This window comes from Branchiostoma lanceolatum, chromosome 13 (genome assembly GCF_035083965.1).
Source record: "Branchiostoma lanceolatum isolate klBraLanc5 chromosome 13, klBraLanc5.hap2, whole genome shotgun sequence".
NCBI lineage: Eukaryota > Metazoa > Chordata > Leptocardii > Amphioxiformes > Branchiostomatidae > Branchiostoma > Branchiostoma lanceolatum.
The window spans coordinates 2,811,625-2,826,690 of NC_089734.1; the positions used below are offsets into that span (position 1 = coordinate 2,811,625).

Below are 15,066 nucleotides of genomic sequence, written 5' to 3' on the forward strand. Positions count from 1 at the left end.
GACGGTGTTGTCTTCATATTATTGATAAGGCCACACCAATTTTATTTGGTCGTTCTCGGATCTTAACATCCAGGGCGCGCGGTATGTCAACTTCCCTTTGTCACAAAGCCACAATGGTCCGATTGGGGACAAAGTCAACAGACGCATCACACGGAATGCAGCGCGGACGCATATAAAAAAGTAAGGCTCGGAATCAAACTTAATTTTCACCGAAAACAAACCACTTAGTACGCATTTCCAGTCATATTAGTATTTGGTGTATAGTATCTGGTGTAATTTCGTCGTAGATTATGACAAATGTGAACTTAGACATGAACCCTCAAAACCCTTTCGCCGCTTTTTTTTTTGCTGGGCGCGGAGGAACGGGGGTGTTCAAAAACATTTACGTGTGCTCGCTTACGGAAGTGAAATCTGATATATTTATACAGGTAGGACAGACAGTACCCTCTAGTACAGGTAATCGGGAGCACCAAGGTTCTTAGTCTCTCAGAGCTTGATCCCGAAAATGTTCAAGGCTGACTAGTAGTAGGCAGGAAGCGACTATGGCAGATGAACTCCGGGGTTCGACTCGAGGCCGGACGACCAACACCAGAGCAGAAAGTGAGTTGCATGTATTTAGACTCGGTGACTGTTAGACTTTGACTTGAAATTACAAGGTGCTCTTCAAAGTACAAGGTTTCTCCTGTTATCAGGGTTAGTTTAAGATTTAATTCTGTTAACCGAAATGCTGTTCCAGCAGAAATGTTACTCGTATTATTCAAAAGTTTCAAAGTATGAAAGATTGGCGTTGTACTATGAGGGTTACAGGCTACTAAGACTTAGAGTATTTTGCTGCATTGTCAGTTCGCTACAGTACGTTTCTCTACATGGCACAAGTTGTTGCGCTACAGGGCACAAGACGTCTTGCTACATTTGAATGCTCTTTTTGCAGATAGATTAATAGCATTAGAAATCGTATTCCTACAATCACGTACGTATTTCTAGATTCCAATGAATGAAATGATGACATCCTGTCTTAGCTATCCGTCTGTCACAACAGAGCAAATGTTACTGGCGTACCTTGCTATTCCAATCAGTTTCACGACACACCAAAATACCGTTCCGTTGCACAGCTAGAACCCCTGTCTAAAACTTAGCCGTTTCAAATTAAACATGCAGATAATTATAAACACGCCTACACAATTAAAGCCGTGAACAATTTTTTGCCGCCGCATGAAGCTGTGATTCCGACGTGCGGTGCAATTTCATATGGCGTGCGTAATCTGATCATCAGTCTCTACGGGTCGGTTTTGGGTGTTCGGAGAAAAGCCTTGGAAGACCTACCTACATGTCAAATATCAAGACAATCCATTTTGGTCCTCTCCAGTCGTCGTGTGGACATACAGAACTCACAGAGGAAAGAACGCTCCCGAACCATATTACTAGTAACACTCTGGTGAACGTAATTAATAACGTGGGATGTGACACGATATTGTGGGAATTGCTTCATTGGACTTGGCTAACCGAACTTAATAGATTGATGAGAAGGGTTAGTATTTACCATATAGACCTTTGCTGCTTGACTCATGCTATGGAAATGTACAACTTGACAGGTGAGAAAGCATAATGTGTGCTTGTACGTGTTGACAGCGCACAGAGCCTTTCCACCATGCATGGCTCGAGCTGAATAGATCTTGACGGTCTGTATGTCAACGTGACGATCTTTATGTCCCACTCTAAGTCAGCGTTAAGGGGGGGGGGGGAGTAAATATTTTCAACGCCCTGACTTGATTTCAGCACGTTCTATGAACAATAGCTTTAAATTGCTAGCCTGGGTGCCATCCATTTTCTACCGGGGCTCCTACATTCGCTACCCTTGCGAATGTAGGAGCCCCGGTAGAAATAGGATGGCACCCAGGCTATTGAATTGCTGGGACGTCACCTTACATGGAAAATGTCTTTTGCTCCATTTTCTAGCACAAACTGCCTTCAATCGTCCTGACATTAGAGGCGCAGATATCAACACAGTATTTGCAATATCTGGAGCCGTGGTCAACGTGCACAACGACTACAGTCCACGAAATGGTGCTAGCCAGGGCAACATGCAAGCTACCAGTGCCACATTCGTACACGATGATCCAAGGGGCTATGTGGTAAGTCCAGCAGGACAGCACGCTGAGATGCAAGGAAGAATTATTGTTGATCGTTCCTCCCTTTCTTGCACATGTGTACATGCCACGTGCACAGACACACAGGAAACTATGACTGAGATGACCGGGAATGAAATTGAGCGACTTGCTCACATTGAGGAGAAGAAGAAAAAGCTGGAGCAGGACTTTGAAAACCTAGAAGATGATTTCAAAAGATTGATTGCAGAGAGTATTGCAGTGGCTGACCTGGAGGCAAAATATTCAGGCTTAGACAAAGACTATCGAGATTTGTGTGCAAGGTTCAGTGAAGAACATTCTGACAACGAGGCATTGCGAAACAAAGTACAAGACCTGGAAAAGAGCAATACAATCCTGGAGAGGAAAACAGAAGAAGCTACTAGCAAACTCAGAACAAAAGAGCTTAGATTAAAAGATATCAAAGAGAAAATGAAGTCACTGGAAGAAAGAAGTAAAAATTACCATGAAGACCTGAAAGCTGAAAGAGATAAAGTGCAAGAGCTAGAACAGCAAATCCAAGAATTAAAGGTGGAAATTTCCGAAAAAGATGAAGAACTGAGAATAGTCTCAATCAATAATGAAAGAGCAGAAGAACTGGAAAAAGGGCTTAGGAAAAGAGAAACAGATCTAACAAAGGTTTGCACTTCATTGAAGCATAAAAGGGAGGAATGTAAGGTTATTAAAAAATCGCTATATGAAGAGAGACAAAAGTCTGCCACTTTGGGAAAAAAGTCTGCCACTTTGGAAAAAGATGTTCAAGACCTTCGTGAAGAATTATGGAGAGCAAACGGACAAAACGAAAGTCTGACTGACAAGGTAAAGCGGCTGGAGAAGTTACTAGGCATAAACCAAGGAAAGAATGTTCCTGCCAGAAGGGCCCCTCTTCCACCTGCCAGACGAACATTCCCCCCTCCGAACTGATAACGTTACTTGGCGTTAACACTGGTGAGGCATTGCGTGGTGTCGTGTGGCGTAATAGATAGAACATTCGACTGGACCCGAGTTCGAACCCGGGCTGCCGCCAGCCATGTCTGGACTTGCGCCCCGACGTTGTGCCCTTGGGAAAAGCACTTTACACGACTTTCCTCACTTCACTCAGGTGTAAATGAGTACCTAGCTCATTTAGGACATTTAGGGTTTGGGACGTCCCTCGGATAGGACGTTAAATGGAGGTCGCGTGTTTGGGGAGAGCCACACCCCGCGCACGTTAAAGAACCCACCACACCTTTCGAAAAAGGGTAGGGGCATGCCCCGGTGTGAGATGGTCCATAACCTACAAGGGTTCGCCCTTAGTAATAGCCTCCGGCTAGTTGGGCAACCCTGGCACGAACATGCTGAACCAATAAATAAATAAACACTGGTGATCCGTCTGTTGGGTGTTTTTCTGCAGAGTTTTCGAGGACCCATCCCTATTATATGCATACAATTAGTTTTCATCATATAGGAGATTATACCTAGTATGTCGATGTATTGTGTTAAGATAAGCTTAAAGCTATCATATCTATGTGAATAAAACCAATGATGACAGAATTTATCTGTTCAAAGCTATGGCATTGCTGTTAGGTTTATGGTTGTCAATACATTGCAATGACAAAATGTGGAAAGAAAAACGTTTGTCTTCTGCATGAAACAGATGCCAGAATTAGATGCTGTTTTTCTGTGTCAGTGTGTGCATGTGTGCTGTGTGTGTGCATTTGTGTATGTTGAGTGCATGTGTTGCGCGAGTGCATGTGTCTTTGTGTGCATGTGTCTGTGAGTGTGTGTGTCTATACACATGTGTTTGTGCATGAATTCTTGTACAAGCCTCTCTTGTAAAGCAAGTCTTGAATAGAAAATCCCATCAATAAAATAGTGTTATTATTTTGGTGGTTTGTCAGTGAGATATGGGTCTTTTCAAATGCTCTGGAAATGGGAGCTCTAAAGGGTAGAATTTAGCAAGACACCTAGATGAAAGGATACCTAGATGAAAACAGGCCTAAGAGGAAAAATATATAGAGAGAGATCTTTATTGACACAACAAAAGTACAGCGACTTTCGTAAGGTCTACTACATACATACATACAAACGAATAGGTGCATACAAATGGGTTTGATTACACACAATCATGTGGGATAGAGCAACATATCGAAATTTCATGTGTCAAATGCTTATACATTGCTTGTTCTAATGTCCAAACATTCTTTGATATATATACCTATCTTTACACAGTAAGGATTATCACCTCCTAGTATGTAATTTTATCTATCAACAGAACGGAGCGCATTGAATTCATTTGAACAAGTGGAGACAACAGTGCTTACAATATCCATCCTAATGAGTTTGTACTTGCTTCTATCACAAACCCAGCACACTGCCACAAGGTGAGCGTTGTGAACATACTATAACCTGCAATAGTAGAATACTGGTAGTACAATGTAACCCTAACCTCCACCAGGCCTTTCTACGGATCAACGAAAAGGGGAATAATTGGCCATGAAAGTCAGTCCATGGGTGGGCCAACATATTCATTTGTAGACTTGCACCTAGGTAATGAAACCCTATGGTGGCCGAAATTCACTGGCAGAATTAATCTCCCTACATCCAGCAAAGCTAGTCTAGTAGAGACTAGAGACTAATGCAACCTCTAGATTAGAATAGTCCAGACCCTCATAAGGTCTCGCTTGTGCCTTGGAGCCGGAGGTGACACAAGTATGAGGCTCCCTTAAAATCTTGTGTGACCCCGGGTATTTACAATACAAGTTACAACTTCACAACTTATTGAAAGACACAACATTTTGAACATCTGTGTATCTTTCTCTTTCACTAAAAAGTACAGTTACAAAACACAGAGCTTTTTCACATGTAGGGTATCCCATCGTGTTTACATGTAGGGTATCCCACCAGTGTTTATATGTAGGGTATCCCAGCAGCAGTGTGAATACTCTTGTGTGTTTTCAGGGCACCCATTTGCCTGAACTGTTTGCCACATATGATACACATGTAGGGTTTCTCACCAGTGTGAGTCAATTTATGTCTCTTAAGGTTGGACAGACGACTAAACTGCTTGTCACACTCGTCACAGCTGTGAGGTTTCTCCCCAGTGTGAGTTTTCATGTGTTTCTTTAGATTGTCCATGTGTCCAAACTGCTTGTCACACAGATCACATTCGAAGGGTTTTTCATCACTGTGGGTGTGTCTGTGAATGTTCAGAGCACTTTTCTCACTAAACCCCTTGTTGCAAATCTCACACTTGTGGGGTTTCTCGCCAGTGTGAGTCCTCTTGTGTCTCTTCAGGTTACTCAGCTGACTGAACTGCTTGCCGCACTCCTCACACCCGTAGGGTTTCTCACCGCTGTGGGTTCGCATGTGGCCTATGAGTTGACCCTGACCACTGAACTGTTTTCCGCACTCGTTGCACATGTAGGGTTTCTCACCAGAGTGGGTGCGCATGTGGGTCGTTCGGGCGGATCGCTGCCGAAACGACTTCCCGCACTCCTCACACGTGAAGGGTTTCTCACCAGTGTGGGTCCGTAGGTGGCACTTGAGGTCACCCAGCCGACTGAACTGCCACCCGCATACCTCACACATCAAACGCTTCTCACCAGGGCATTTCTGTGTGCACGTTTCTACGTCTTCGGTTGAACTTTCTTCTGAATTTTCATCCGATGAATTTTCATCAGTTGAATTTTCAGCAGTTGAATTTTCATGAGTTGAACTTTCATCAGTTGAACTTTCACCCTCCTCACACTGGTCCTGCTCCTCTCGCACTTCCTCCTCCTCTTGCATCCTGATGATCCTCCTGCTCCTCCTCTTTTTTGCTGACATTGCAAAGTTGGGGGTGAATTCACCACTTCTGCAATGCATAAGGTAAGAAAAGAAATGTCAGCCACTTGCAAAAAAAAATGATTGTGACAATTCTCTCATTAAATAGCAACAACAACAACAAAAAAAGAAAATGGTCACATCCAAAGAAAACACATGCCTATATGTTCTGTGATGAATTCCTACCCTATGTTCTGACTTCCAGGCTGTATCAAAAGTACCCCCCCCCCCCCCCCAGCTGTCTACCTTCCTATGTCTTGCAAACTGGTGGCTCATAAAGGGTAGAGCTGTATGCTGATTTCTTGCTTCTTTAAATTGTGAACCCTTTCCTTGCAGTTCTTCAAATGAAATACAGACTCATGATAAAACTCTCACGTGAGAAATATCGCACAACCAACTTGGCATAACCAAGGACATTACTATGTCCTTGGCATAACTAACCTTATATATTTCTATTTTGCTACTAATTTACTATTATTCATCTCGAGGAGGTGCCTCGAACACGTTAAACAGCCTCATTACCCTACACATTGGGTACCTGCCTGTAGCACTGGCTGCAAATACACCTGATATTATTATTATTATTATTATTTACTCGTTTAGAGCACAAATTACATTAGCCGTGGCCAGTAAAGAAGGGCGTTTTTGCATGATATTTCATGTACTATCAAGACACAAAAAGGGGTAGTATATGTACATGTAATATCAAGCAAAAACGCCCTTCTTTACTCGCCACGGCTAAGCCCATGTCTAGCGGAGAATAGACGTAAAACAGCGACAACAACAACGTTTTCTTCGCTTAGTTAAAGCAGCAGCACATCGAACAGTCAACCAAGCTCCAGGGCTCCAGACTAACTTTTAGGCCTAGGAGCACTGTGCTCCTAACTCAAAAAAGTTAGGAGCACCAGCAAAAATCTAGGGGCACCACTACAAAAAGTTGGAAGAACAAGCAAAAGTCTTGGCTATACCAAATTATACTCCTATTAATCAATGTTATACGTTAACAACCGGGAATAAAGTATTTGAATAGATCATAAAAGATAAAAACCTACATTGATGGTGCAGAACAATTGGCAATTCAATTCATTCAATACCTTCCTACATACTGATACTAGTACGATGGACTTTTAGAAAAATTGGGCATAGGTTCCCCGGCTGGCCCCTATCCGGGGGCCACGGTGCCTCAAGTTCAGTTCAGTTCAGGTCGTCCTCATACGAGGTGCCATTCAGTTGAAAAATACACAATGGTATTTTTTACTTGGAACAAGGCAGGTAATGATTCACATAACCTTGAATGATAAATAAATAGATGACTCTAGAACTTATCTATTGGGTTCATGACCAAAACAAATAAAGTCATATTCCATTATTTGAAACTTCACTGCTGGCATCAAGTTCAACATTTAACAGGCATTTCTTTTCTTTTTACCCTCACCCTCTGTCTACAGATAATCCAAAATACTTTAATATCCTTAAAATTCTTGCTCAAAATAGTATCAAAAATGATCTGTTTGTGCCGACCCAGTCAAATCGGGAACTTCGAAACGCGTAGTTCAAATTTCGCGCGTCAGGACCGCGCGGCGCCGTCATCCAATGACAGGCAGACCGCATGGGGAAAGCTTTGTGATTCGCCGCTGTGCAGTATAGACAGCAGCAGAATGAAAGTACATGCAGCACCATAACAACGGGCAGGTAATGAGCTTTACAATGATACCGGTGACAAAAGGAAAATTTGATATTTTTTTAATTAAACTCCACTTGAATTGATTTATCAATTTTTGATCGTAAAAATCATCGCTTGAACAGGTATGAATATGACCGCAGGAAACAAGCCTTTCATTCTGCTGCGGTCTATTTTTCATAAACATCATGGCCGCCATTGAAAACAGCGAGCGTCCGGCGAGCGCTCACTTTCATCGACAAAGTTTTGGCGTTTGAAACATTTTACAAATCAAACAAATACACCACAAAGGAGAGAAACTTATATCCTTTATTTCTATGGGTAACTTTGCCACTAGGAACGGATAGTTTTTGTACCGCGGGTGTGGGAACAGGATAGAAAATTCACCGACGATATTCGCGGTAGCATTGGAATACCTATATTTTCGGCTTACCGCTTAGTTCTGGCGCAGATCTTAATTTTGGATTGTCGCACCGTGCGACCGTGATTTTAAATCTAGTCGCATTCTCAAGAAACTGGTCGCATACATATTGTGTGCGAGTCGCACTCACGAGCGCTGGACTGCTCATTCATTCACTCCTCCTACCTGAAAAGTCACCTGTATCGCACCGAAAACGTCGACGTCCGCACAAATTAAGGTCTATTTTGTGGTGGTGTATCCTTTGTCTGGCCTTCCGACAAAATAGACGATGACCCGGAAGTAGTCTAGGTTATCGGTCACTGAAATTACCTCCTGATTACCCCCATTCGGTTCTAAATGTGTCTGCCTGACGGTGATGAATAAAGTACTCTCCAGGCACAGGAGGGGTTTCGGCAGGTTTTTGACGTGTTTTAGGCGTTTTTGTCGGGCTTTCTACTTTGTCATTTCTGTTTTGTTTCTTGAAACCCCACAAATAAAGGTCATGAAGGAAATATGATTCGGTGTTTTATGTATTGCTCTTATACTGTAAACACTCAACACTCTTTCTATTCATTCCAAGATAATCACACAATTCATTTAGGCAGTTGTGGATACTGCACAGCAAATGTACTTGAACAACTCTCTGTGTACCAATTGTGACACATACATTTACTAGTACAAATGTATACATCAGTACATGCATCAGTATATGATGCCATAAGTGGACACAGGTACCTAAAACAGTTTGGCTTAAACAATTGTTTGTGTAACATTTGTAAATATATTTGTATAACGTTATATTCACATCCCTTGTGTACATATACAAAAGTCGAATACTGTACATGTTGAAATGCTATATAGAAAACTTGCTCATTGAGTCCACTTTTATCATGCTCATTTTATATCACTCATGATCACCTAGTCTAGTGTATCTGTACAGCCGATATAACCAGCCTTCGTCGTAACACACAAGCTTTTGTATCTGTATCTGTATAGCCGGTATTAGAGCCCTTTGGCATACATGTAACACACAAGCTTCTGTATCTGCATCTGTACAGCCAGTATAGCAGCCCTCCGGCTTAACTCACAAGCTTTGCAGGCACATGGCATGGCAGGAACTGGTTACATTACAACGAAGGACCTGTCACACCCAAATCTTTACACATCTACATGTAGCTGCAATAATTATTTAAAGCTATCTACTGAGGATACTCCGACTATACTTGGTGGCAAATAGTTTCACTGTCCAATTGTTCTTGGGAAAATATTTGTTTAAAAGCCGCAATCCTTTAGGTTGATAACTTTGGTACTCGAAGGCATGAAGAGCTGGAATTATATACATGTGCTTAGTATATGTAGTTGGTATGTCCATCAGTTTATCATTCATTTTGTACATCATGCACAGTCTGGACTTTTCTCTTCTGTCCTCGAGTTGCATCTACTTGATCACATTGTGATATAAAAAGCTCACTGTCTACTGTACATGCACTGCTTACATGTAGGGTATCCCACCAGTGTTTACATGTAGGGTATCCCACCAGTGTGAGTACTTTTGTGTGATTTCAGGGCACCCATTTGCCTGAACTGTTTGCCACATATGATACACATGAAGGGTTTTTCACCAGTGTGAGTCAATTTATGTCTCTTAAGATTGGACAAGCGGCTGAACTTCATGTCACACTCGTCACAGCTGTGAGGCTTCTCACCGGTGTGAGTTTTCATGTGTTTCTTTAGATTGTCCGTGTGTCCAAACTGCTTGTCACACAGAGTACAATTGAAGGGCTTTTCATTGCTGTGGGTATGTCTGTGGATGTTCAGAATACTCTTCTGACCGAAGCACTTGTTGCAAATCTCACACTTGTGGGGTTTCTCGCCAGTGTGCATCAATTTATGTCTCTTCAGGTTACTCAGCTGACCGAACTTCTTGCTGCATTCGTCACAACCATAGGGTTTCTCTCCAGTGTGAGTCCGTAGGTGCCCTTTGAGTTGACCCTGTTCACTGAACTGCCTGCCGCACTCGTCGCACATGTAGGGCTTCTCCCCCGTGTGGGTCCGCCTGTGAACCTTCAAACCGCCCCATTGGGCAAACGCCTTGCCGCAGTCCTCACACTTGTAGGGTCTCTCGCCAGTGTGGGTTCTCAGGTGGTTGTTTAGGTCTTGCCGCCGGCTGAACTGCCGGCTGCACCTAGTAGTAGTAGAGTAGTAGTTAGTTAAAGTTAGTTAAAATACTCCCACACCATAAGGTGTATAGGGTGGTGCCCATCTCCATTTCGTAGCCCTGTGCCACACTGGGATGCAATCACTGCAGCAGGGGGCTAGTCCACTGGCAGTGGAGTGTGTTTAACTGTACTATTTCAGACGTATGTAATATCTTTATTAAGTGGTTGATGAAGGTTAGACATCCAAATTGTAAGATACGCCAAAAATAGTTACTCAAGCAACTGGATTGAAAATTTTATCCAGCTGCTTGCGCCAAAATTTTTCGGCATATTTTTATTAAGTCTTTGGTATGACTCGATTTGTCTCTTATCCAGACGTGTCCTACCCGGGTGCGAACTCGGGCCTTCTGGTTCTTCATAATTTGAGCCAGATGTGGTAAGAGACAGAAGCGCAGACCACTATACCTAATTTCAGTAGTAGACTGGTTTATTGGTTGATTTCAACAACAACAAAGCTTACATGCCTCCTAGCAGCTATATTAGTCATATTAGACGGCTAAATTGCGAGGTAGTTTGCAGTCAATAAAAGATTACACTTGCAAGTTGCCATCGTTTTGTAAATGACATATCAAAACAATGTTACATTCTGCTTCAACAATAAAAATCCTAATCAGTAATAAAACAATCTGATTCAAATATAATAGTGGGGTCGTGTGGCACAACGGCAGAGCGTTCGACTCAGAACCAAGAGGTCCCGAGTTCGAATCCTGTCTTGTCACCGATCTTGTGCCCTTGGGAAAGGCACTTCCTCACTCCACCCAGGTGTAAATGGGTACCTGACTTCGGTTGGGGAAAGTCGTATTGAGGTCACCTGGTGGCACGGAATGGCAGCCGCCCAGACCCTTGCGACAGTTCCACAAAGTGCAAGTGTGGTGAGATATTATATACATGTATGTTGTGTAGTGTGCGAAACCTGTTATACCCTAAATCAATTCAGCGCTAGAAAGGCTGCCATTGCGGGTAATTTCTGACCAATAAAAACCATTATTATTATTATAATCACCTCTCACACATGTAGGGCTTCTCGCCGGTGTGGGTCCGCATGTGGCACTTCAGATCGCTCAACTGCTTGCAGTCCCGGCCGCATCTTTCGCACTTGTAGGACTTCTTACCACGGCGGGGGCGAATGTCGGTCTTGAGCCTGCTTGAGGACTCGTCCTCTTCTTCTTCACTAACATCCTGTTTTTCAGTTTTTATGTCGATTTCCGTTGCCATGGTAACGTCAAATGCAAATTCCACTAGTTCTGTAGGATTGAAAAATAAAGTTGTTTAACAACAATGAAGCAAAGAGCAACAGAAAAAGTTTAGCTTGAAAGTATACTGACCCTGACAATAGACGCGTTCTGACTGTCCATCACAATTAGGGGTTCAACCAATAAGAGAGTGGCTGCCTGACTGTCAAATGTTTGCATTTTTAAGCTTTTATTCTACCTTTCTACTACCTTTTTATAGAGGTGAGCGGGGCTATGGAATCGGTCTATTTGCATAAGGCCTAGGGAAAGAAATGTGTTTCGGGTTTCCGGACCAACCCTAGCAAAAACCCCTTGACCCTGGCCTTTTTTTGGTGGACTGCTGGCAAGGGACATGAAATTTTCGATCTGACACCTGAGTCATGAAATTCAAACAGGATTCCAAGAAGTCTTGCAACTTTTCTTACAGACTTCCTGTATTTCACACCAGATTAAAGCTTTAAACAGTTGATGTAAATGCTTTGATTGGTTGTTTACTGATTCATACCAAGGACATTATATAGAATATATAGATATAGATTATATCGAATATGATGTCCTTGTTCATACAGACATTATCACCATTGTTGAGTTTCTCACTTACCCGAGTGAGTCCTTGTCATGTCAGAATGCCAAACAGAATTCCAAGTAGTCTTGCAACTTTTCTTACAGACTTTCTGTATTTCACACAAGATTAAAGCTTGGAAAAGTTGAATGTAAATGCTTTGATTGGTTGCTTACCGATTCATACCAAGGACATTATATAGAATATATAGATATAGATTATATAGAATATAATGTCCTTGTTCATACAGACACTATCGCCATTGTAGAGTTTCTCACGTACCTGAGTGAGTCCTTGTCATGTGGGCCTTCAGAACAGCCTGTTGGCGAAACGTTCTGCCGCACTCCTCACACCTGTAGGGTCTCTCACTGGTGTGTTTCTGTGGGTGGAGTTTTGAATGAATAAATGGTTTATTGATCTTCAAGAAAGAACATTGCAGCCACAGGCTGAGTTGTGTCCTTTCTGATAATCTACAGACAACACACCATTGAAATGATTTAAAAACTGTGTACAGTACGGCCAAGTGTAATATGTATATAATCAAAATTGTGACATACTAGGCTTTAAAACTTATTGTGGTATAAAATATTTCCTTATTTTTGACTTAAAACTAAATCATTTACTTCCAGCCCTTGTTTAACATCTTCGCCCTCCTCACACGGGTCCTCTGGCATCCGGCTCGGCTTGCTCCTCTTCCTTTTTGCTGACATAGCAATGTTGGAGGGCACTTCTCTAGCTCTGCACTGCAAAAGTGAGAAGAGATATGTTTAAAAATGTTGACCATGAACGTAGAAATATTTTTCATCTTATTGCAATAAACATTACAATGGACATACAATGATGTATACATATACACTGATCCTCCTACAGGTAAACTTATGTTCAAGGACATAGGAAATGCAAGAGACTACATACATGTATGTACATGTTGTAGGTTTAGTACCATGCGTAAAGCATGTAATTGTAAAGACCGTACTTGAACTAGTACATGTTCACACACAGAGGACAAGATATAGGATGTCTCAGTTACACCATACATGATCTTCTCCTTTAATCGTATATGTTGCCTAGCCCTGATTTTCCACCAACATTGAAACTGTTTCCAAAATTTTACAGCATACTTTATGCAGCATCTGCACAAATGTAATGTTACAAATAATAGGCTACATTTCTCTACTTGACTTTTGCCTGTGGTAAGGGTGTGCATAATTAGCATGTTGTTGTTGTTGTTGTTGACCTTCTATCACTACTAGACGTGATCTCTTGGTGCTGCTACAGATAGATCAGGGGAATGTGCTACTATGAACGAAAAGGACCAAACACCAAAACACAACACGTCGCGATCTTAAACCCCATGCACACCCCATATATGGTTTCTTCATAACAATAATAAGTTTATTGCAAATTCATGCCCGAAGGCTAAATGCAAATAACATACATAAAAGAACAGTGTACAAAATAGGTATAAAAGCTGCTTATCTAAATTATACAAATGTAATTAACATAACAACAAAGCCACTCGCGGTACCCGATCGATCGAACGTTTTCGTCGCAAAGGGAAAGCAGTAACACATCGAACAGTCAAACTAACACATTCATCTACTCTACCTACCCGCAAAGTCACCTGTATCGCACCGAAAACGTCCTCACAAATCAAGGCTTGAGCCTGGTAACCTTTGCACAAGTAGTGGTCCACCCTTTGTATGGTTCTCCAGCAGACGATGACCCGGAAATAGTCTTAGAGAGGTCACTAGAAGTATTCTGGTATTCGGTTCTAAATGTGTCTGCCAGATGGCTTGTATCCTCCCCAAGCTGCTTACAAATGGTCACAAATGTTTGACAAACTGCAAACCTTCACACAAAGACAGGAATATAATGAAAGCTCATCTGTGTTGGTAGTAATCATAATACAATGCTAAACTTTCTTCCAACACTAAGGTATTCACGGATCGAATTTTCGACGACCACTGTCCCCTTCGCAAATTTCCCTTTCGTGAACGGTCGTTGCCTTTGAGAACGGTCGATGCCATTTCTCAGAACGGACGTTGCCATTTTGAACGGTCGTTGCCAAATCCGAGCGACCGATCTTAAATTCCGAACGCTCGTGGCGTGTCCGGGAACTTCTCGTAACTTCCCGGATTTCTAAGAATTGTGGGTAATGACACTAGTGGCGACAGAAGAAGAGCCACTCGCGCCAGAACTTGCGGAAGCCCAGCCAGGACCTTCTAAATCCATCAAGAAGCCATTTTGTTGTTGTAGTCCTTTAACGTTTGTTATTTCGCCCGGGGTGGTCACTTGCTGCTGGGTTTCACTTTTAATTGTTTCCCCAAATTATGCACCAGAAAAATTTAATATTTACAGAAGAGACAATATGAATCTAGGGTACATATATTGTCGATTATCAATCCTTGATTTGACCTTGAAACGTAGCGTGTATGGCAATCAATGTTGTTCTGGTCCCTTGTGTCAAAATAATTTTTCACCAAGTTTTACTACCTTGTTTACCCTTGGACAGTAGGACAAGGACAGGGATGAGGTGTGACTTTCATTCACCCCTGAATTCACACAGGAACAATTTGCATTCCTGCCCTGAGGTCCTCATTTCTCACCCTAATATTCTCCCGGGGTGTTAACAGCCCTTTTTGTTCGATTTACTTTGTAATAGCAAGGAGGTTAACCTCCTTGGTAATAGACAGCTGATGGGAGCGGCCAAGATACTGGATACTAGTATAACAGCAGTGCCGCCCGCCCACCAGGGGGTTCTAGTCTCCCAGTAGTATCCACTCGGGCTTCGCCCGAGTGGATACTAGAAACCCAAAGGTGGTGGGACTACTGTTATATCCAGATATCGAGGCCATTATACCGTCAACTATCTAACTTACCCCATTGCATACTTCCCCGAAGCTTCCCTAGTTCATCAGCTCTACCAAATGTTACTTTATTTTGTCCTGAAAGACCAGAAATCTTTCTTTTTGCTTGACATGTTGACAAACGAGTAACAGCTGTAACGCTAGCACATACAAG

General features: G+C 42.4%; 1 protein-coding gene across 1 annotated transcript; it reads right to left on the reverse strand.

Annotated features, from left to right (window-relative positions):
• Nucleotides 1–4,822: 4,822 nt before the first annotated feature.
• LOC136447101 (zinc finger protein 845-like) lies at nt 4,823–12,115 on the reverse strand. Its single transcript, XM_066445793.1, has 4 exons — nt 12,082–12,115; nt 11,252–11,492; nt 9,552–10,214; nt 4,823–5,979 (listed from the first exon to the last, which is right to left on the reverse strand). The coding sequence occupies exons 1-4, from the start codon at nt 12,098–12,100 to the stop codon at nt 5,034–5,036; spliced, it is 1,869 nt and encodes a 622-aa protein (XP_066301890.1). The 5' UTR covers nt 12,101–12,115; the 3' UTR covers nt 4,823–5,033.
• Nucleotides 12,116–15,066: the final 2,951 nt, after the last annotated feature.

What these genes read in the sequence shown, in the direction of transcription:
- LOC136447101 (XM_066445793.1), bottom strand. An exon ending in AAGCCCTACATGTGTGAGAG is followed by an intron (nt 10,215 to 11,251) that starts GTGATTATAATA and finishes TACTACTACTAG; the next exon opens with GTGCAGCCGGCAGTTCAGCC. An exon ending in ACTGGTGGGATACCCTACAT is followed by an intron (nt 5,980 to 9,551) that starts GTAAACACTGGT and finishes TATGCATTGCAG; the next exon opens with AAGTGGTGAATTCACCCCCA.